Here is a 24,393-nt window from a genome sequence, read left to right as displayed (position 1 = left end):
ACCCAGCGTGTCAGTGACGTAGTAGCTGGTGCCTTTTGTTCCTTGTTCCTGTCTTGGGGACACCTTTTCAAATGTATAATAGATGATGATGATGGATTTGATTTGTGTCTTGGTTGTGATTGGTAAAGCTAGACATTCTGTGTGTAGCCACTAGAGGGAGGCAGAGGAAATAAATGACGTCATAAGTGACAGGTGTATTTAAAGCCATTCTGAACAGGCAGGTAGAAGTTCTGAAATCCATGGGACCTCACAACACTGCTAGTAGTGTTTTTGAGAGGGGATGTGTGAGCCGATCTGTCAAGGGGTAAGCCTGTTTTCTGGTCTTTTGTATATGCACTTTTATTATATTTTTTTATGTTCTAAAATAGGAATGTTTTATATTGCCAGGTCTGTACTATTGTTGCTGTAATAGCGGATGTTTTCCTGTGAGAATTGTTTGGGGTGTGGCCTCCCCAAACGTGTTGGCATTGAAACTGGAGAAGTGTGAGTACTATATTATTGTTTGTGCACAGCTGAACAAAGATGAGTTAATATATTTCCGGTATTGTATGTGATTCTGTGTAACTTTTGGGTCTAACTTGCATGGATTATGTGATTGCTTAACAGCTACAGGTGGAGACAGGGGCCTGGTTGTCTTCCTGTGTGACACCAGAGAGGGTTCATGTGTTTATCTTGAGGGCTATATTTGGTAAGGGGATCCTTTTATTGATTTGCATATTGACAGTTTGTAGATTATATTGGGTTTATAGACATTGCATGCTATATTTGTGCATTACATTGTGTGTGTGGATATTGGGCTTAAATTATGTTGTGAACTAGTGTTGAAATGTTTTGACTTTGGTTGTCATTGCTTATAGGTCCATGTTGAACAAGCCCTATAAAGGACTGCTGTTCCTTTCTCTTTTGATTTGTTTTGTTTGTTCTCCCCATTCCCAAAACACTAACAATTTTGATATGCAAGTAAAGTCATTTTGTAACTTGTTTTTATAAATAAAATGTTGTACCATTTAATCTTGGGTCCTGTCTCAAATATTTATTAGCGTGGTCACATGTGGTCATTTATTTGAGAATAGCACGTTGTTAAGCAAAAGCTTGCAATAAAAATGTAATTTGAGTCAAATGTAATAAGATGTAGCCTATGCATAGTGAGGTGGTCATTATTGGAAATTAAACCGTTTTTTTTATTTTGCTATTATATTCCTTATAGCCTACTTTATTTCTAAACGTGGGTATTTATTTCAAGGAATTTCAAGGGCATTTGTGTATGAAATGAGCTTTACAAATAAACTTGCCTTGCCTACTGTATGTGACGTTTATTCCATTACCATGACCTCACTATACATTGACCTTAAGTAATTCATCTTAGCATTATTTTTGTAGGGGATTTCCATTGATCAAAGCAGCCATGCCTCATTTTGAAATAATTGTTCTCCTTACATCAAAATGCATCATCAAACTATAACTTGGGGAAGGTTCACAGTAATACCAGCAAGTGGCGCTCTAATCACACAAATGAGACTGGAAGCAGTAACAGAAGGTTTAATATGTGGAGTGGAAGGATGATGCCAAAACATTGAAAAAGCTTTTAAAACTAAATTTATGCTACTTTTACCCATGGTGCTCCTCCAGTTAATCCAGTTGTCATATTTAGAATTAATCTACAAATTGATTTGGTTCCCCAATCACCTCATATACTAAGTAACAAAGTTGATGTGACTATAGTTACACAACACAATGTTTCATAGCATGATTTGTCATATTGTCACATTGCCACACCCACCACATTAGAACATTAAGGGATTGCAATTAACAAAATATAAAAATACATGGCTATATTGTAATTTTAGGACATGACAGCTCAAATGGATTAAATACATGCCTTGATACATAAAATAAATGTTCAACAGCAGCTTGAGGGATGTTTTATAACGTCCCATTTTCCTGGTTAGTTAATAGTGAGATGTTGACAAGCAACAGCTGGTCTCACTGGTTGTCACTAACCTGGGAGTAAAAATGGACCCTCCACTGAACTCTGAGACCCACATTAGACACCTGTGCAAAACGTCCTCCTTCCACCTCAAACATTTCAAAACTCTAGGGTCCAATATATCCAGAACAGCGCTGCTAGGATCCTGAGGAGAGTGCGCAAACACGAACACATCACTACCCATCCTCCGTTCACTCCACTGGCTTCCCGTCTCTTTCCGGACCGAATACAAGTTATCCCTGTTAGCTCGTCAGTGCATTCACGACAACACTCCTTCCTTCCTCAAGAAATTAGTCTCCCCACAACCCTCAATTCGCAACCTCCGCTCTTCAAACACTAACCTCCTTAAAACCCCCAATACCAACATACCATGGGCGACTGGGCCTTCTGCTTGGCAGTGCATTATTAATACAATCCATTATAGAGTGTATGCGCATGCATAAGGTGAATGGCAAAGCGACAGGCAAAGTGAGTTTAACATTGTTTAACGTCATTTAATGCAATTAGATATGACTTTTCTGTTTTAATGTATGGGAGCTGTCAAGGCCAGAAAGTAGTTTTTGCCACTCAGTAGGCATTCCTGCATAACTTCCGGGTTTGATGATGATGTCGCGCATACTCTCTATTATGAATGAAGGGAGTGGGTGGCGTCATCTAAGACCTGGGTTGCCTTTTTGGTGATGGACCTGTTGTATAGGTTTGTCTATCGTAATATCACTGGCCTGGTTGACTTGGCTCAGCTTGGACTATAACTATAACTGAGAGTTTCCCATACCAGGAGAGAATGTACCATGGTCGGGGTGTGTTCACTGGCCTTAAATCTCCTTAGTTTCCTGAGGAGATAGCTGCTGCCTTGCCATTTTATAAATGTAGTCTGCATTGGTCCGAATGTTTAGTTAACTGTCGATGGCTGTTCCCAGATGTTTAACTGAATGACCTGCTATATGTGTCCTAACCCTCATGATTGCAGGCTATGCCACCTGCTCCATAAATCCATAAAAAGTACACACACATATGTGTCGGGCTTGTCTACTAGATGACTATAGGCTGCTGCACTTTACCCAGAGTGGGAGTGCATGGTGTCACACCTCGGTTGTCTCTGTAGGCAAACTGCTTGGGATCCATGAGCTTAGCTGTTTGCGATGCGAGTTCCTTGCTCATTAAATGCTCCATGCATTTGCTTAATGGAGGTGTGAGGGTGATGGGTCTAAATTCATTAAGTGATTTTGTGTGTGCTGTTTTAAGCACTGCCATTGCCATTTTCCAGGCCTGGAGGACAGAACTGATGTTATGGAGCATCTGGAATAATTGGGTAAAGATGGGTGGCACTTCTTTCAAGACCCTTCCCTTGAGCCCATCTGGCCTCTAGGAGCTTTGCGATGGTTGACTCTGAAGAATCGACAATTTCCTTTTCCTTTAATATCACTTGATGTTTATCTAAGTGCATTTACGCTAATCACATGGATGAACCATACAAATGTAGTCATGTCATTGTATGTAGTGCCACCCTTTTGTCAAATGTTCCATTACTTTTCAATTAAATGTTTCCATTTTCTCCCCTCCCAATTCTAGCACTATGGTGCCACTATTATACCTTATTCTTTTCATTAAAGAAAGAAAGGCACTAAGCAAAACTACATTGTTGAGGTAGGATGTAAAATGCAACAATGCCTCTAATTCTTGTTATGGTTAAGGTTGGAATCATGGCTGTTGATCATAGGGTTAGGGTTAGTGACAGTGACAGAGGTTAGTAGTACTAGGTTAGTAGCACTTTTATCTCCAGATATACAGTAAGTCAATATACTTCTGCTGGCCCAAAAGCTACACTGTCTCCATTTTCTACTTAAGGGTTAGGATAACGGAGATATTGGCAAAAAAATGACCTGTGGTGTTACTTTGGGAGATTTACAGGCATACTTGCAACATTCCTCAGTATGTGAGGGAAACAGGACGCTTACTCTCATCCCACTAACACCACTTCTGGGCTGTCTTTAGGCCGGGGCTCCCCAATACTGCTGGACATGTGTGCAGCTGGAGAGACGAAGGTCATGTAACACTAATCCTGCTGCCCGGCTCGGGAAAAGTACTCGCCCTCACTTAGTGAGAGAGAATAACAAAGAGCTGAGTGTGGCTGCAGCCTGCAGCCCCAGGTTTCAGAACGCCATTTAGTGGCAGCGGTGGCCGAACGGATAGCGGCGCGGTCTAGATACCGGAAGGTTCCCAGTTCGAACCAGCCGTCCGACACGTTAAAATTACCACCGCTGAAATGCCCTTGAACAAGGCATCAACCACTACGATGAAATGTGTTCTATGAGCAGGGCCTGGCTGGAAACAAGTTCTTGAGCTTAGCCCAGATACCCTGGGTAAATATAGATTTCATTTCATTTCATTTCATTTCACATGTCCTGAGTCATAGCGTTATAGCTGTTCCCCTCCCTGCCTATGTTCCCATGCATGTCTGTATTTTACGCACACTTGTTCTTTTAATTCCTCATGCTGTCTTTCACTTTTGCTTAACTCACTCACTGTCCTTGTTTTGTGAATATCTGACCCCAATTTCTTCCTCAACCTTCAGAGAGACTGTCCAGATGGAGATTATGATGTTATCTGTCACCCCCTAGTGGTTGTGGCTTAGGAGACCGATGGGGTCCTCAGAGTCAGACCTCTATGCTTCAGACCTTGGGGGACTTCAGAAGGTCAAAGATGAGGAATGTTTACATGTCCTCAGAGCAGGGAGAAATAATGTGGTTGGTGTGAGCATTGTAGGGCTAGAAATCTGAAAACTAAAAACTAATCTGAATTATGTAAAAACAACAGCAGCAGAAGCACATCTAAATCTGCCTTTAAAACCATGAAATCGTTACATTATTCAGACCAGTTTTATTATCAATGACCAAATTAGGAGGAATTGGGTTGGAAATGATTCATTACCACATCAAATCATTATACCGTATGAACACAGTTTCAACACAGTTGAAATATACTTCTACAAGTAATTCTTGATTGCTTTCTGCATGTTCATATGTGGCCTTTATATAAAATGAGCATCTACATTGTGCATCCGCCTGGGTGACAGCAGACTGCTGGGCGAGTGCTGGTGCTTTTGGCATGGGGGGTCAGATCAATATATTGAATGAATTCTGTACTGGCCATATATTGAGTGTACTAGGGTTTGATGAGGTCAGATCAACATATGGAATGTCAGAACAGGTCAGCTCCATATATGGAGATCTAAGGGTGGCAGCGGGGGCAGTGTCTTGAGTGTACAGGGTTTGATGAGGGCCCAGGTAGGCGCCGGGCCTTAATTTTTGGGCCTGTTGAGAACTCTAGCTTTTGCCAGCTGCCGGGCGCGGCTACACTAATAACTTTGGGGCAGGCCTGGGGCCCATCTAAAATTTGAATGGACAGGTATCAGTCAAATGAGACATCGAAGAGGAAGGACGGGTGGGGAGGCATCAACATATGGAATGTCAGAACAGGTCAGCACCATATATGGAGATCTAAGGGATGGAGGTTTGAGGTCAGATGGAGAGTTTCTGGCCGGCTCCATATGCAGATCTAGGTGATGATCCAGTCTTCTCCATGTATGGCTATCCAGGGTTTGATGAGGTCAGTGTCATGATCTTCATATGGAGACGGCCATATATGCAGCGTGTCACGAGGTGTGACGGACTGATGGCCATATATGGTGGCGTGATGTGTCACAAGGCGTGACGGGCTGATGGCCATATATGGTGGCGTGACAGATCGACTGACAGGTTTGGCTGGTTTCTATATAGTACTAATCTACTAACCCCAAAAAAGTATTAATGTGGCCACAAAACAAGGGAGAGAGAAATCTCAACTCAAATCTTTCATCAATGATGTCACACCAGGATAAAACTGCAGCATGGGTTTGAGTGTTGCATGAGACATGTGTTCATGTTTACCCCTTTTTTAATTTCAAGGATCCCCAGTTTGATATGTATCCCCATTTGACTCCATTTGATCTCTGGAGCTACCATGTAAAATATTGCTAATTTAAACTCTCTAACTGTGTACAAATGTAACCAAAGGGACCTATTTGGTATCATTTGTACTCTTTCTGAATTCTGTTACGGTCCATTTGGTCCCTAATAATTTATCCAGGGAGCCCGGGAATACCCTCATGGACAACTTGAGGTCTCCAGACTCCACGTTGAGAATCACTGCTCTGTCCAAAACAAAGACAAACAGAGACAGAAGAAGTGCTTATTATTGTTATTTTACCTCTGTTTGCATCCAGTTAAAGAGGTACCTGTGTTGACTAAACTTACAATGTAAGGCAAGGGAACCACTTAGGATTGTGATAACATATTTTCATATTGCACTTCACCATTTATGGAAAATGTAATAAACGTAATAAACCATCCTCTTTAGAAAACCCCTTGGTTGCAGGGGTAAAGTTCCTGCCCACCAGAGACTAGGGGTTCAAATCCTTTACTTTACTTTTACTTTACTTACGGTCACTGTCAGGTGAATAGAAGCAGCCTTGATGCTACACACATTGGAGGAGACACGTCCCTATAGGACTAACGTTATGGGAGTCTGCAGTAACAAGAAACTAACAATGACAATGACTAAATTGTGAGAAAAGGGAAAGAAGATAATTGCCTCCCCCTCCCACACACACACACACACACTCATAACCACACGCACACGCGCACACTCTCTCTCTCTCTCTCTCTCTCTCTCTCTCTCTCTCTCACACACACACACACACACACACACACACACACACACACACACACACACACACACACACACACACAGTGGTGGCCTTGTGAGTCCTGTGAGACTTTCTGAGGTCACCTCCCCACTAGATTGTATCATAAACCAAAGAGTGTCCTACATATGGTATAAGTCAGTGGTTCTCAAAGTGGGGTTTGGGGACCCCCAGCTGGGTCCTTGAGGGAGTTCCAAGGGTGTCCCTAGCAAAATGAGTTCACACACAACACGCCGTAACACTTTATAAGCTTAGATCTGCTATTTTTGAAACATCTTCTCTTATGGGGGTCCCTGGCAAAAAAAGAAAGAAAGAAAAAAAAAATCTAAGTGTTCTTATTGTGCATGTCTGAAATAGAATAAAGACGTAAAAGCATCAAAGGTTTAAAGAATGAATGTAGTAGTGCATTGCAGTGAGTTGACATTTCAAATGTCAAGTGTCTTACTATAAGTTAGAATAGTGAAAGGGACGGTACGTGTTCAAGGCTTGTTAATTATTGGAAGGTGCTCTTTGACTGCTTTGGCTCAAAAAGGGGAAAAACCTCCAGACTTAATAAACACACATAAAGCTTTGATGTCGAGCTTTAAGAAGATCGAGTGCATTGGAGTCATTTTAGTTGAACTTGAAAAACTGTACCAATCGAATCATTTGTGCACTCAGCGTTAAATTACCACTCAGGATTCTACAGTGTAGCAAAGTAATAGCATGTTTCAGAATGTTTCAGGACAATAGCTGCAGTTTCTGCCCCGACCCATACCCATTACCCGGTATCCATCCACATGCTGGACTTTACAGATGGCCAGTCAGCACGCACGTTGGCATTCTCTTTCACCTCGCCCTGGCTGAAACTGCAACCCCTCCATTCACCAACACCATGTGACCACACAAGCTAATTATGCCCCATAACATCTCATCTTGAAATTGGTCCAACTTCAAATGAGGGATATTTAAATTCTGGAATGAGTTGACATCAAAGTGCATGGCTTTTGTTAATGGCCAGTAATGGAAAACGTCCCCGGAATCAGTCCTGTCCTGTCTGTGCGCGTGTGTGTAATTGTGTTTAATTCAATCTCATTTGCACTGTCAAATTTAACACACATGACACATCTTCTGACCTCTCCCATGCTTTCAGCCTAAAAATATTGGATAAATTGAACTAGACTAGTTCAACTATTCTCTTAACAGATCACAGCCATGCTAACACATTTTTTTTTATTAAATTGGAGATGAATACAAAAATATCTGTAAAATATGTTCAAAAAACAATAAAACAGCAAATTTAAATTGAAAGATCAATATTGAAATGCTCATTAACGTTTTATTTGTTTTTATTTTATTTGTATGTTTTGAATTGATATTTCTTATTCCCGCAGGTGTCAGTGGCCACACATTCAGTTGTGTTGCAGAAAAAACATGCAATACGCATCCACACTGATCAAAAACAATACTTCTGTTGGTTTGTGATTAAATTGTGTTGTCACTTTTAAAGTATCCTTTTTCAGCCAGTATGCCTATCACATAGTAGTTTTTTGACACATGCAACTGGTTGCCAGGTTTTTGTTTTTGATTGGGTTCCGTTTGATAGGCGTTTGGCAAACAAAATCCCTGCGTAATTGCGCTTTCGGTGTGCCTGTATGAGTTCAGTATTTGTGTGTGCAGGGAGGTCTGCTGGCTACTGGCACTGTTGGTTGAACAACATCCCCTCCCCTCTCCCCCTCTCTCTCTCTGTCGAGCTGCCGCGATGTTTTCCAGCTCGGAGCCTCAACCGCACGGCTCGATCGATTCGCATTGATTGTCCCTGACGAGCTGCTCCACTTTCTAGCCAATGTCAGCCAGTCTGCAATCGGGAAGGAGAGAAATGAAGGAAAATCTCTGCCGCCCTGGCGGTGTCATTTCCACACACTTCGGTTGGCCGCCTGCCAGCAGACAGGACATTCGAAAGAGGTGGAGTGGACTCTGGGGCTGCGTGAGAGGAGGAGCAGAGCGGAGCGCGCGACCATCACAGATTGACCAGCACTCCTGCGCGCTCAGAGGCAATGCAAGCTTATCAACTGTATTATGTATACAAAAACAGCACATTTTTACACATTAACCTAATATAGTAGGCTATAGTGTAGTGGATTTAATTTACAGTTCAGTCGACCCAGGACAATAAAGCAGGGACATTAACAGCCTAATGTCACGTTGATAGCAGTTCGCTTATAAATAATAACCATGTAAGACATCCTTACTTTATACTCAGATGAGATCATTGTTCTTCTATAGTCTCCACTCTTTTCTGTTGCTCTAATCAATATAAGCCAATTCTTCCTAAATTAATATGTTAATACAAAAGTTTAAGCTTAAAGGGGTATGACAACATGTCAACTTATACACACAGAGACTTAGAGAGACAGAGATAATGTGTGTGTGTGTGTGTGTGTGTGTGTGTGTGTGTGTGTGTGTGTGTGTGTGTGTGTGTGTGTGTGTGTGTGTGTGTGTGTGTGTGTGTGTGTGTGTGTGTGTGAGAGAGAGAGAGAGAGAGAGAGAGAGGAGATGGGGGCTACTGTGCTGCTGCTCGTGCAGCCTGTAGCCTATTGATAGGAACAGTGCTGCTACTGCCTTTCAGGCATAATTTCATTGGTTAAAACTTGTAATATCAAACAACCGGACACACCCCGTGGCGACCAACACACATTCTAAAATCACCATGTCTTCATTTGCAACGAACAGGATATTTCCACCTGTATTGGGACGTTTCGGCGTGACATTTCCTCTCGTCTATCATGCGCCGCACAAAGTCCAGTTCGGTTTTTCCGCGAAGCTCCAAAAATCTATGAAATGTGTTTGCATGTTCCTCTCAGCGAGCGGGGATGTAGAGGTGGGATTGCTAGGATCGAGAAGCTGGGGAACCCACGCGTTCAGCTTCTGAAGAAAGTACCTTTTTCAATAATTTACGGTGATTTTTCTCCACTTGTCCTTAACGGACGAGCACTTCCGCGAGCTTAGTTATCGGAGACTAAGCTTTTTTTCACCCCCCTTGGCTTTTTTGTTGTCACCACCAGTCTGTGCGGTACAGGCTAGAGAGAGAGACGGACCGCTTGGACTGTGGGAGCCCTCCCTCCCCTCCGCTCGGATACTATGCTGTGGTAGGTGCGAATAAAATGGGCCCGTGTTTGCAAATATGCAGATACATCGAAGGGAGGGGAGGGGAGGGGGGGATCATACTTTGTTGAAGTCTGCTGAAAGTTGGGATGTCATCTTCTTAAAGGATCAAGTTGTGTTGTGTGCGGTGAGGAATAGAATGGCTCTTCTGTAATAGCCTCCAATGTGCGGCTGCAGATCATACGCTGCTACCGCAGATATACGGTGGTCTTAGATCAGTGAGTCTAGACAAAAGGTATTTTGTATACTTACTTACTTCTATATAATATTTGAATTTGAGTTAGAAGCGTGGTGGCACATGTAATGACTAAACCACTCCATTGGTGTAAATGGACAATATACCGTTATTCTTTATCTAAAATGTATTTTTCCCATTATTTTATAAGTCGTTGCTAGCGTAATATTCGGTGACAGTGTGGATAGATATTGTTTTGTTCAGAGCTTTTTGTGAGGTACTTTGCCTCCTCCACATTTCCAAGTGTCAATCTGTGAATCAGCTGTTAATGACGTGCGATGTACACTGAACTTGACACTCTCAATAAATAACACTTTGTAGGCTATTTATTTCTGGTGATGCTTATGGGCGATCTGGAATGCCTGCATGGGACGACAGATGGTGTTGCTGTTCTGTTGCCTATTCTGTTTATTTGAAACTTTTATTTGTATATCACGCCTTTACCGTAAACATCACACACACAATAGGATAAAAGCACCACCGTTAGAAAGAAACAAATCACTGACTGTCTGGCTCATTCTCAAAAACAGTGCTGATCGAGAAGGTATATAGGCTTACGGGCTATATACTCAAGAGCAGCTGCGATCTGAGTCTGACCAGAGATCTAATTGTTAAAGGTCAATTATTTCAGCTTGTTTTCTAAGATGTTAGTTATATCCTTAAAAAAAGAAAAAAAGGTTGGTTTCCGAGATTTCACATGGATCTTCTCGCAATCATCCACCGGTGTCTCCTATTGTGGGCTCCATTGTGTTTGAAAATGTATAAAGTCACAAATGAGTGCATAGCGGGATTGTTTTTCCGTCCAACTTTATGTTTGCCTAATTAGGGCTACGGAGGAGCGCAGCAGGCGGCGGACAGTGCAGTGGTGAAGCGAAGCCTTAAGCCTAATTACCGTCGCCAGGCTTTAAACTTCCACTGTGCGTGCATGATGTGCGTGTGTGTGCAGCAGCAGCAGCCTATCTATGTATCCGTGCGTGTTCGTGTGCGTGAGCCGTGCGTGCGTGTGTTTGTGCGATAGTCGATAGGAGGTGGGAGGAGTGGGGAATGTAGCAGAGACAAGTGAGAGTCCGCAGGCTACACGGCCGGAGGGGAAAGATTGCATTTCCATCCTGCGTTACTTGGAACTAATACAGTAAATCGGCCGTGTTCTTTCTCTGGAGAGCCGACCACGCAGGTTTGGCGTCTCACAAACCTGTCGGAAATTAGAGCGCATTAGAATCTCTCTCCCACCATTTCGAATCTTGCCTGCATGGCCCCGGCGGGCACCTGCATTCGGGGTGAAATGATGTCAGCGACGGGAAAGTTTGTTCCAAGAGTTTGTTTAAACCGCCCATCAGACAAATGTATCGAATTAACAGCGGGTAGGCTAATTACTTAACGATTAAGTCTGTTTGCGTCACTGTATCTGAAATCTTTCTTATAATTAGTTGAAGTAGGCTTGTGATAGTCGATTTTCTTTCCTATACAGTTTTAATTAGGCCACGTTTAAATTGACTGTGTAAACACTGCAACCTATATTTATTTACGAGGGACATTTTATAAATTCAAGATTATCAGGCGCTGACAGCCCCAAGCTAAATGGACAAATGTGCTTTAATAATGAGTGAAGTTAGCATGGTATATGAGGTGGACTGTATATCTTGTGGTATACTTTTTCAGTCAATAAACTGTTGGTTGTCAATAATCAGTTGAATATGAAAATACCAATCTGTGTACACATTTGTACTTTAATTATGACGAAAATGTGTTGTCATGTAGATTTACGCTCATGTGAACTTGAACGTGTGATGTTTTGGTTAGCAGGCACATTGCACTGACAGGTTTTCAAACAGGCTATCAAGTGCAGGCTAGAGTGCAAAGGACATTTACAGCTGCTCAAACAAATCATTGATATGATACACAATCAAAATGAAATAGCCTACCATTTATTTGCAAAGGTCAGATTGTCAAATGGCGTATTGTGACGTTTCATATACTTTAAGAATTAAGTAGCACGTAGCCTATGAACTCAATTTTAAACAAATTCAGACATTCTTTGTTTTGTTGCCTTTGAATTTCACTTACTTATCTTTTAAGTGTAGGCCTGACTACGTCATTGTGTTAAGACACAATCATGATCATATTACATTTCATCTTTATTGTAAGACATAATGGACTTCATCTCTTTCCACTCATCATATGCTTTGGTGCAGATTTGTGAAACTAAATAAACAAACAAACAAATAACACGTGGAATTAGCATGTGTAGTCATTTGAGTAGCCTATAGTAATTTTATCATATTCAATTCAAGCAAATTATCAGAAACTCTTCTTGGCAGTAAGTGTGAACCTATAGCGACAGTAGTGCAATGTGTAATAAGCTATTTTGTGACAAATCATAAGTAATGTTTGTGATGATCAGTCCTGCCAGTATGGTCAGAATACTCTCAGATCCAGACCCTGTTGTTGTTGTTGTTGTTGTTGTACTAGGTTAAAGGGCAGTCTCTTTCTATGACATCATAGGCTAGGTCTGGCCCATTTAAAGTCACATCCACAAATATCCAACTAGACTAGGTCAGCAGCAGCATAGCCAAGATCATAATTATGTTTATTTAATGATGTATTTATAATTGTCTTGATTAAACCGCCACTTCAATTGATTACATGAAAAAGGATTGTTTAACAAAATCTTAATAATACAGATATGTTGAAATTATGCAATAGGCCTGCATATGCTTAGCAACAAGTAAGCGGAAAATCAGATCCCTAGTGTGTGTCATACACAAAGGTGCCTTGTTTATGATTGTGTTAGCATGTCTAGATGCATGTTCAAACATTAAATGTTAATGAAAGACAACATCAACAGATCTTCTTCAATCTTAAGATTTCCGCATGAGAGACCACATTTCTACTAGAGGCAATGCCTTGACTTACTTGACTTATGCTCCTAGATGGAGCATAGGGCCGCAATCACACCCCGCCATCGAACTCTGTTTTGGGCAGTTTTCTTCAAGCAATCCCTGTAATTGTGTTTATGAGCTTCATGCCATTAGGCTACTGCTGGTCAATCAGTAGGTGTGTCCTACCTGACACCAGGGGAAGAGTAGGGAGACCACCTTCAACCACTACAGAGATGTGCAGTGGTTTTCGGGTGCAGTACTTAGTTCAGACTAGTCATTGGTCCACAAACGACAACCTACCTCGAACCGCAAGCACGGGAGCAGCGCATGTCCGACATGCGGAACGCATGACAGACTAATGCTCCGTCAGAATTACGTGCGGATCCCGTGGTTTTCAACCATTTTAATTTCAAGGCCCATTATTTATTCTGCATTTGAGCCACGAACCACCGTTTGATGAAATGTATCCTCTCAGACACAAAATCTAGAATATTTTGTTATTGTTGGATAAGATTTTGTCCATTTTGTAGCATGGACAATTCCAAGCTGTGTGGTGCCATTAGGAGAGCGAACAGGCAAATGTTGATCAAAATAACAATTCTTCTACATTCTCTAATATGCACAGTACTAAGTAATGCAGATCTTTAACAATAATTTAACTCTTGAGAGCGTAAAACCAAATGGAACTGCAAGCTAGGGTCCATTTGGTTTCATTTTACACTCTCAAGAGTTAAAGATCTATCTATTTGGTTAACAACTCCATCCTTTAGCTGGGGACCATCTGGGACCTCCTCAAGGACCACTGGTGGTCCCTGGACCACAGGTTGAAAATCACTGCTATATAGTATTAACATACTCTACCAAAATAACGTTTTATTAAAATAAATGTATACGTCTAAATATGACACAGTTGTGATATCCTATATCAAAGAGAACAATGAATGACTATGGTCTGCAGTCTTGGTTATATGTAGGAATTATATTATATGTAGTTATACAAGGAAGAACTTAAGGCATGGAAGGTATTTACTCAAGAATAAAAGTAAAATGTGTGTTGACATTATTTTGTCACAGTTCATCTGAAACTCATGTTGTTTGTATTTACATAGTAATGTGCAGATGTGCACACCACAACATGTTCCCAGTAAATGTATGTATCCCCATATGTGCAGGTGGTGAATAAATCTGATTCACATTCTGCAGAGCAGTTCTGGAAGTTAGAATGGTGTGTCGCAAATGAGCTGGTCTGAATAATGACCACTGGCTGAGATGCACATGGTGTGAATTATGAGCCATCGTGCTGTCGGGTAGAGACCTTGTATGACCAAAACCGTTCCTTTTTTATTATTATTTAAAAAACATTTTGAAATAGTGAAAATAGCCGATCTACAAGCTCACAGCACCTTGCATTGTGAGGTGTTGTGAGCTTGTAGAGCTTGTGCGATGAACTTATATTTGTTTGTCAGAGTGGCTATTTTGTATTTATTTTTATACATTGGAGATAGACAGGAAGAAACCCAAGTGGAACGCAGTGGGATGACGCACAAGAGGGATTTGATCCCTCAACAGTATGTGTGGCTCCAGCGGTGAGCAGCTTAACCGCTAAATCATCGACAGGCATGAGAAAGCATATCAACATCATTCAAAATGTAACCTTATACCACCTGTGACCAGACAATGTTCCCTAATCTATTCGTATTAATTTATTCGTTTAATAAAAGTCAGTTATGGCGTCATGCTTAGTAGTCATGAATTACATTTCCAATAGGACTGACAAAAGTTAATCTTCCAAAGCACCATATATGGGTAGGAAATAGAAAAAAAAAAGAGGGGGCGCCCGCTGGCCTAGTGGTCCAGACACATGGCACATAGGCTCTGGCCTGACAGCGCATTGCATGTTCGAGTCCCGTTCATGACGACCTTTGTTGCATGTCTCTCCCGTCTCTCTCCCTCCTTCCTGTCCGTCTTCACTGTACTGTAACTATCATAAAGGCACAACAGCCAAAAAATAGATAATTCTGATTCAGCTTTGTTGTAGCAAATAATAGATTACAGTTTATAGTCTTTTTTGCGACCATAGGTGGCATTTACTATGAAAACCTGCATTTCCTGTTCGTTCGTTGCGTCACCCATGCCTCCATAATACGTATGCCTTGTGACATCACGCCTCGTCACATCACGCCTCCATGTATGGTCACGCCTATGACATCACGCTTCTATATATGGTCACGCCTCGTGACATCACGTGACATCATGGAGATCCTTATATCTCCATATATGGTTGTCAGTCCAACCACTGTGGTTGCAGCAACGCGACTCAGACTTGCAAATTAACCAAGTTGGTACAACACATGGATCTCCATATGTGGAGCTGACTATCATCACCTGGATCTCCATATATGAAGATCACGACACTGACCTCATCAAACCCTGGATAGCCATACATGGAGAAGACTGGATCATCACCTACATCCGCATATATGGAGCCGGCCAGCAAATCTACATCTGACCTCACTGACACCAGATTAATAGTTTAATTTGTGCTTCTCAACTGTGCCGTATTAAGAAGCTCTCTTGTTTCAGGCCTGAAAACGTAGGCCTAAATTTAAAAAAAAATCCATATATGGGCATAACAGGGATTGTATTACGGCATCGGCTGGAAATGCCCATATATGGAGATCCCTGATGTCATCAATATCAAGCCCATATATGGGAATGTCAATATATGGCAGTATATATATGGTTATCACAGTCTTGTGATAGTGATAACCAGTGTGGTTGCCATGACGCGAGTCACACTTGCAAATTAACCAAGTTGGTACAACACATGGATCTCCATATGTGGAGCTGACTATCATCACCTGGATCTCCATATATGAAGATCACGACACTCACAGCTCATCACACCATGGATAGCCATACATGGTTTGACATACTAGATCTGAATATATGAAGCCGGCCAGCAACTCTACATCTGACCTCACTTTACAACTTTACAACTTACAACGCGGTCGCATCACGACCAGTTTGTAGAACAGCATTTTCTTTCTATTTGTCATGCAGCAATTGCAAAATATAGGGCTTAAGGTGTTAAGTAATATGAAAGTATTAGTTGTAATAGTAGTGGTAGTGACTGCTGCTGCATTGGATGGACACAAACAACAAATCTGTGTGTCATTTTGAATGGAGGAAAATGAGAAACCATGGGTTCTTGTTTGTTCGGTTTACTTTGGCTGGAGCCTCATGCTGAGCCTCTCAGTCTGCATCTCCATGATCTGCGGTCTGCAGCAGTGATGCCTGTTATTGACCCATTTGAAAACGGCTTCTGGGGGTGGTGTGCCGGTAGCTGACCGGATAGCGTGTCGAACACAAAAAGCATCGTCCCTGGTTCGATTCCACCCGGAGAGGTGCATTGCATGTCATCTTCCCTACTCTACCCTCATGCTTCCTGCTTCTCTATAGCAAAGAACCTTGATTGACAAGTTGATTGGATAATAGTGTTGCCATGTTGTATGGCAGAAGTATAGTGCAGGTTGTTCCAAAATAGAAAATAAGTAGGCGCCCTGGTGGCTGTTCCTGTCACTCATCACTGTCCTGTGCCAAAGATGCAGAAATGCCAAAAAAGAATCCTAAAAAACAGGGACTTGTGCCTATTTGACCTTTAATTAGAATGCCACCATGAAGCCAACTGGGGCAACATTACACAGAGGGTTGTTAGAACACTGGTTCTCCACCAGCCTGTTCAATTTCAAGGACCCCATGCAGTTTGATATGCATTAGGCCTCGCACCCCCACTTGATATGATTATTATCTCTCGGACCCCAAACTGCATTGTCAAATTCTAAATGCTAATTTAACTCTGAGAGTGTACAAATTGAATGAGGTTATTAACTCCTTTAGCTTGCGATGCCCCTGGGATCCCCGGACCCCACGTTGAGAACTAGTTTGTTAGAACACTGTAGCTGTGGCCCTGTAATAGTGAAGAAATAAACTATAATCTGCTCCAGTCCTCAGTGTTTGTTTGGTAAACAACCTACAGCACATTGTCTAGCTGTTGAAATGTACTATACAACTAAACCGCCTTCCATTATGAAGAACATGCAAAATGAGCATCTTAAAAGCTGGTGTACAGGCCATTCACGATTGTCTAACTTAGTGAGACATTATTTTTGGAGATTAATATTCCATCTGTAAAGCACTTTGAGCTGCATTTCATGTCATGAAAGGTGCTATACAAATAAAGTTTTATTATTATTATTATTATTATTATTGATAAGATTATCACAAAGAGATGATCTGCATGCATGGGCAACTGGCGGCCCGGGGGCCACATGCGGCCTCCACCTTCACTTAATGTGGCCCTCGGGTTAATATCAGAATACTGATATATTATTGATTTGCAAACATGACCCGCTTTAATTACTTGAGTCTAAATTAGTAGCTTAATGAGTAGTATTAAAATGTTATAGTCTTTTTATGTCCAATGTATTTGTATTTCGTTTATAAAGTTAACATTACTATAATTAAAGGCATTTGAAATTGACTGTGACTTTTCAGGATTTCAATTGAAAAATAGCAAAACAATAATTCAGAATTTCAATTCAAATATAGCAAAAAATAGCTGATCTACAAGCTCAAAACCGGTTTGAGTTTGTAGATCGTCTATATCGTCTATGTGTCTCTCTGGGAGGGCCACATTGGGAGAGTGGAAATATAGTGGCCCTCTCTCTCCATCGTCAAAGTTGCCCTATCTAGAGTAGAAGGTGATATTTGTAACCCTGGTGTGGGATCTTCTGTTGAGTGATACAACTGCGGTTTACAATAACAATATTATATACTGTAAGTGGGCACTCCTATACCATGGTTATGGGGATATGAATTGGATGTGCAGTAGGTAGGTAGGTAGGTAGGTACAATCAGTGGCTCAAATTAAGTACAGCACTTGAGTTAAAGTACTTAATTACAATTTCAATGTACTTTTGCTTTATTTTCAACTTCTAATCCACTACATCTCAGAGGTAAACGTGTAATCTTTACTCCAGTACAATTATCTGGCAGTTTTAGTTTTAGTTACTCGTTATTAATAATTCATCAAATAATGATTTTCTTCTTCTTTCTTTTGTTAATTTTTATTTTAAATAGCAGTTCTACAAGCTCACAACGCGTTACGGTGCGATGTGTTGTGAGATTGTAGATTGGCTATTTTCAAATAAGTAAAAAATAGAGCTTAAGTGGTGATAATGTACTGTAAATTATTCTTAAGGACATTCTGCATAATTACATTATTAAGTAATATTTTGATGCTGCTAATACATTTGTACTTTGACTTCAGTAATATGTTGAATGCAGGGCATTTATTTTATAGTATTTCTACACTTTTGGTATTGCTACTATCACTTAAGTGACAAGTCCAACATCTGAGTACATATTCCACCACTGGGTAGTGGCCGGGTAAATATAGTCCTCAATACTCTAGTTATTAAATTAAGGCACATGCTCAAATAGAAGTATGCCTAGTGTGAAAATCAGGCGAAAACAGGAAAGCTATCGCCGGTTACCACAGCGTATGTCAACCAACAGCAGAGTGCTAATAATACAAATGATATGGTGCAAAGTAACCAGGATCCAGGAACCAGGACCCACCGCACGCTAGCGCCTTTTTTGATTTTCATTTGATTTGGCAAAAGTAGTACCTATAATTCCTTGTAGGTACCCATATCTGGTATAAAGACTGACGGGAAAACCCTCCAGACTGCTGATTGGTCAGAGAGAATCATCACTGACATTGTTAGTTTGTTACGTCATGACGGACTCCCCAATACTGCATAGAAGCTCCCAAATCTGTTTAATTTCTTTGAAAATAGCCATTGACATTAAATGGCTCGTTTTGCCGTGCAAACAACAAAAACAAAGTGGAGGAGAACGTAATTAGCCCTTCGCCTAAACCCCACCCCAAAAAGTGATTGTCCAATGTCAATCCATATAGTTTAGCAACTGTTGCTATGCAGAACAAGCTTTCGTCACCTCATAGCTGTCAATGTTATTCTGCATTGCTGTGTTGTTGAACACATAGGCAGCTTAACATCAGGAAAGTTACACGACTGACCCGTCCAGGTGATGGCAATAATACTAATGACGGGCGGTCGTTAAAGTGGATGTTGGGTACTGTTTCTCCCCCTGTCATTTCCTCGTATTTCTAGTTTATTTAAATAATGTCATGCACATTTGTCCAGTGCATAGCCTATACTGCAGGCCTGATAGACTATATTTAGAAGACATTTTGATGCCCTTACTTGCTACTGAAATGATCGATTATTTATATGGAGAAATCCCGTTATTTAACATGCATCTTCTCAATGGGTGAGAAGGAGAGCTTGCCCTGTCTCCTCACTGCTAAGGATGGGTTGGGGGGGGACTTAGCAAAGTGCTAATTTCACAACCTATGCATTTATTTATTAATAACCTAGTGATGAGCCCTAAGCCCAGCCCACTGTGTCGCTGTCCGTGGTGCTAATGGCACTCTATCGTTCTTTTCATTCGTCTCATTCAAGATGTTACTTAAGCTCTAGTTGGATAATGCACTATAAATGCACTAAAAGTGTCTGGTACCAAAAGCGAGTAGAGTCGAGTTGAGTCGGGCCAGTAACATGTAGTGTAAATTGTAAGTGCCAAATAGCATCTACTGTACATAAAAGAATATGGAGCTCCTTGCTTGTGAATATGGCCATTGGCCATATTCACAAGTTTGTTTTGCTCTTATGTCATACTTGGGAGATTAGAAATCCCACCCCCCTCCCTATGAAGTAAGATCTAAATGGCCATTGTGTGAATATGGCCAGTGGTAAATTGAAGTAGGCCTGGGCGACTGGGATGGTTAGGTTGTAGCAATGGGGCAGATCAGTGTCATTGCTGATTTTTCTTTAAAACCGCTGATGTGTGGATTTTGCAAACATGGACATTTAGCTCGCATGCCACCAATGACCAAGTCATTGATCATATGACAGTTTATGAATTACATTGGATTTGTGCATTATTTTGCATCTGTGATCAAAATATTACATCACACTTGTTGATTGAATTTTCTTGTTAGTTCAGCCACTAAGAAGTGAGAATTCTCCTGGGTCTTGGTAAAACAGGAAGTATTGTTGTTGAATTGCCTCATGACCAATCAGAAGACTACTTTAATGTGCCTCTCTCGCTTAATTACAATGGAACTAAGGAGGTGGGATACTCTCTCATGTCTTTGAAGAGCTTTTTTCTAGAAACTTGTTTTGCTACGTAGCAACCGTAAAAAACAACCAGTGGTGTCTGTCCGCAAATATTTTACACTGTTTCACTTCACACGTAATGAACACAGAACGGAAGAATCAGATCTTTTATAGCAGAATTACCACACCACAGCCATTCTTATGTCCTGCAAGTGTCAATTTGCCATGCAGTCTCACATTTGCCCACGACGAGACAACGATGAAGTCAGTGGCACGGCGCTTTTGAGAAACCAGACCCTGGTCAGAGAGTCGGAGAAGGAGAAACTAAAACTGTGCGGCCGAGGGGCTGCGGGGCTTCTGGCTCTGGTTCGCTGGCGCCACATCCCCCTGAGCTGGTGAGAATGTGGGGGTTGTGCTCTTGCCTTTGAAGCTTTACCTCCCACTAATTCTGGCCTTCCAATTTCCACACACTGCAGACACCCCCCTCCACCATCCCACCAGCCACCCTCCCTCCCCTTCCCTTTGTTTCCCTTATAAGGCCTGGCCCCGTCCATTTCCTCAGCTTTTCTGTGGGAGGTGGTATGCTTGTTTGTGAACGTGGACAGGTCTGGGGAATAGCAGCATAGTTTGTCTGTTCATAGATGGCCAGTCACAGGAATCTCAGTGCTTAGTGAAACAAAGTGTTTGCATGTGTCCATGCCCAATGGGCAGTGTTCCACTAGCCTAGTAAACCCATCCTCTGATAGAGACGTGGACGTGATCTGTCCTGTTGTCCAGTTATGTTATGCTCAAAGTAAGACACTTTATGAATAATTGCTTGGAAATGATTTCAACGCAAGTGGTGGCTGCTCATGGAAGAGAATGAAATGGATTAATGATGTAAACAAACTTCATGTGATTGCTTACTAGAATTAAACAGAGACAATATCTTATACTTACTTATTTTAGCAACATCCAAGTGACCCTAATGAAAAAGCGTAACATATTCTCTTACATCTATTATTGTTTGTTGTTCATTTAGATCCTCATTAGTAACTGGCTAACTGCTATTTTAGCAGCTCTTCCTGTGGTCCAAAATGATCAAATTACCATTTCATTGAATAAGGCAAACTGCAGTAGATCGTTTTGGAGTGAAGTTACATCAATTTAGCGATTTATAAAGTAAATTCAGAGGTTAGCTTGAAAGTGCTGTTCAGAGTGCAAGGGAGATAAAATCTTTGTTCCCGCTTACAACCCTAAGCCTAACGCTAAGGTAAGGGGGGAACAAAGAAGAAGAAGAGCGCTTGTATACCCAGGGCCCACAAAGTTTGTGTGCAAAGTTTCACACCGAACGGTCCAACTGTGCCGGATATTAGCTGCTCACAGGCGCACACACACACACACACGCACACGCGCGCGCATGCACGCACGCACGGACAGACACACGGAAGCACAGATGGACTGACAGAGGCGAAAAGAATAATGGGTCATAGTTGCTGACCTTTGTTGATGATGACCTGATCACAGCCTCCATGTGTGGCACAGTGATACGTTACATCACTCACTAATGTCATGCATAAAAATAATAACCACTCAGAGTAATGTTACTGTAGTGTTGATGTGGGACTAAACTAGTGACATTGTAAAGTGTCAGGTATAGTTAGGAATATGTTTGTTTATATCCTTCAGGAAGCAATTCTCTGTAACAGCTGGACTCTTATTTCATTTATATTTATGTAAGTATCAGTATATAATCCAAAATCAGAAATATGGCTTACTTTCCCCCCCCAAAAAAATAAAAATAAAACAAAATATGTCTTTTCTAACAATCAGTGGAGCTCCAGGAAGTAGGTGTCCTCATTTTAGTTTGGTACTTTTGGGGGTTTTGTCCTGCTTTTGCTGATATATTTTTGCAGAATCTATTAGCACACTGCACTAAACATGCAGTGTTGTTAGTAGGAATAAACACAGCACCCAGGAGGAAGTGAACTAAGAAACGGGGGGAACCGAACCAAGTTCCTGCTTCTACACAAAAAAGGCTGTGTTGCCCCCATGAGGCAAACACACAGGATGGGTTCCCAGATTGCTTTTGAACTGAATAGGGCCCCCCTATGGTGGGTGTAATGCTTCTCAGTTGGTTTTGCACAGGATCCAGACGCTAGCCTTCTCTAAATTAATTAAAATGTTAGCCTCTCTGAATTAATTTGAATGTTACTATACCTTTGCTGTCAGGATACACCAGTACCTAACCGTTTAGTACATCAGCCACTTCATTATAATGAACCTGGTTCAATTCCAGCAGTAGACCTGTGTTTCATACCATCTCTTCTGCCCATACGCCTCTCTACACTGGCCTTGTTTGTCTAAAATTCTCTAAATGAAGTAAAAATGCATAAAATTAACTGTACAGTAAGCCAAAAAACATTTTTGCTTGTGTGGTCACTGGTCAGAGAGCCAAACAAATCATGGATGTGAACAAAAGCATTAGGGGTAATTGTGCAGCAGCGAAACAATAAAATGGCAAATCAGCGCTGATGTAATAAGAAAAATGGAGTGCAAGAATTGCCATAAACAACAATTTGACACAGACCGTGCACTCTCAAAGGTCATTCAAGGATGCCTTACATTTTCTCGCCAAGGGTTTTGAAAGTGGTGTGGCATCCTGGCCCATTATAAACACGACAAAGGGGCTAAGCTGTCAATCCATGAAGCTGCCTCTTTCATGAGCTGTGTAAGAAGAGCAATCTGGTGAGGTTTCTCCTTAATGACCTAAAGAGAATGAAGTCATTCTTTTTCAGCGGTCATCCCATAATGTATTGGACACATCCCAATTGCAGTAACTACTGTAGCTGCCAGCTGACTTGTGCCTGTGTGCGTGCGTGCGTGCGTGCGTGCGTGCGTGCGTGTGTGCGTGCGTGCGTGCGTGCGTGCGTGCGTGCATGCGTGCAGAAGTGGCTGTGTTGACTCCCTTGGAGAAATGCAGGTGTCATAGCAGCTTTAACAGTAGGTACGCATGTAACAGGATAGGTACTGGCAGTGGTGTAAAGTAATTAAGTACATGTACTCAAGTACTGTACCTAGTTTGGGGTATTTATTTGACTTTACTGTAATATTTCCAATTTCCAATACTTCTACTCCAGTACATCTCAGAGATAAATATTCAGTCGCTGTCCGTCTGAAAGGACCTTTACCTGCGTCTCATACTGAATAAAGCTGATCTACAAGATCACTACGTGTCGCACCAGCTTGTAGATGCACAACCAAGTACATAACTCAGGCTTTACTGTGCCTTGTGTTGGCATTGAAATTCAGTTAATGTGATTGACAATATTCAACCAAAGATTCCACTAATGGATATATTAATAACCAAATGCTTTCCCATTATTATTCTACAACTGACTGTTACATCCAAATGTAGCATTATATTTTTATTTTAACATAATGACCAGTGGAAGTTGCGTACTGTAGATCTGTGTTTGGAGTAAATTTCAGGATGTGCAGACTTAGTTTTCCTGCTTGCCTCCGAGAAGAGTGAAGACATTCTGTGTTACAGAGATAGCTTCCACAGTAGAACCCTAATTTGGCTCTGAAGTCTGAACTGGCTCATTTGTACTCGTATAGGTAAACACATATTTGTAACAGTTGTACACTCTTGGAATTAAGTTTACTGAGTTTATGAGATGCTGTGGAGAACATCTACTTGTTGTCTTACTTACAAATGTTCTCTCTCTCTCTCTCTCTCTCTCTCTCTCTCTCTCTCTCTCTCTCTCTCTCTCTCTCTCTCACTGTCTCTCTCATTCCCCTGTATTAAGCTTCCCAGTTGCCAGTGGAAGAATGTGGATGAGGGCTCAGCTTTAGTGTGGGCAGAAGGCTGTGGTGCCTGCCTGCCTGCCTGCCTGCGGCCGGCTGGCCAATCAGTCCACCGAGGTGAGGTGCCACTCTCACCGGGGTGCAGAGCGACCGGAGATTAACAAATAAAAAAAAGGCCTTGGCTCCCCATCCTTGCTCCTCCCGCCCCCCCCCTTCCCCTTTCCACTCTCACCCCCAGCCCGGGCACGTCCGCTCTGGACCATGTCTAGCGGACTGTCGGAGAGAAGCCGGACAGAGGACCTGGAGAACAGCAACTGCAAACCGGACTCTCCGATTGTGGAGCGACGGAACCGGAGTGGCATCATCAGCGAGCCCCTCAGTAAGAGCCTTAAGAACTCTCGCACCCT

At 41.7% G+C, this 24,393-nt stretch overlaps 1 protein-coding gene and 1 long non-coding RNA gene across 4 annotated transcripts in view; both read left to right on the top strand.

Annotated features, from left to right (window-relative positions):
• The first annotated feature begins 232 nt into the window (after positions 1-232).
• Positions 233-1,011, top strand: LOC306927653. Its single transcript, XR_013790555.1, has 4 exons — positions 233-304; positions 388-504; positions 607-688; positions 858-1,011. It is a non-coding gene; the product is annotated as an uncharacterized lncRNA (long non-coding RNA).
• An 8,521-nt stretch (positions 1,012-9,532) lies between these two features.
• cxxc5a (CXXC finger protein 5a) overlaps positions 9,533-24,393 on the top strand; it is a 30,711-nt gene continuing 15,850 nt past the window's right edge. The window contains exons 1-2 of one of the 3 annotated variants that reach the window (XM_079507554.1): positions 9,533-9,859; positions 23,989-24,393. The exon at positions 23,989-24,393 is cut by the window's right edge and continues 670 nt beyond it. In XM_079507554.1, coding sequence (XP_079363680.1) covers positions 24,248-24,393 — 146 coding nt within the window. In that variant the 5' untranslated portion in view covers positions 9,533-9,859; positions 23,989-24,247. Of the gene's footprint in view, positions 9,864-9,992; positions 10,111-23,988 lie in introns of those variants that run through there. The other 2 variants (XM_079507555.1, XM_079507556.1) reach the window with 2 other exon arrangements.

Source organism: Electrona antarctica (genome assembly GCF_951216825.1).
Source record: "Electrona antarctica genome assembly, chromosome: 8".
Lineage (NCBI taxonomy): Eukaryota > Metazoa > Chordata > Actinopteri > Myctophiformes > Myctophidae > Electrona > Electrona antarctica.
This window is presented reverse-complemented; position numbering and strand designations above follow the sequence as displayed.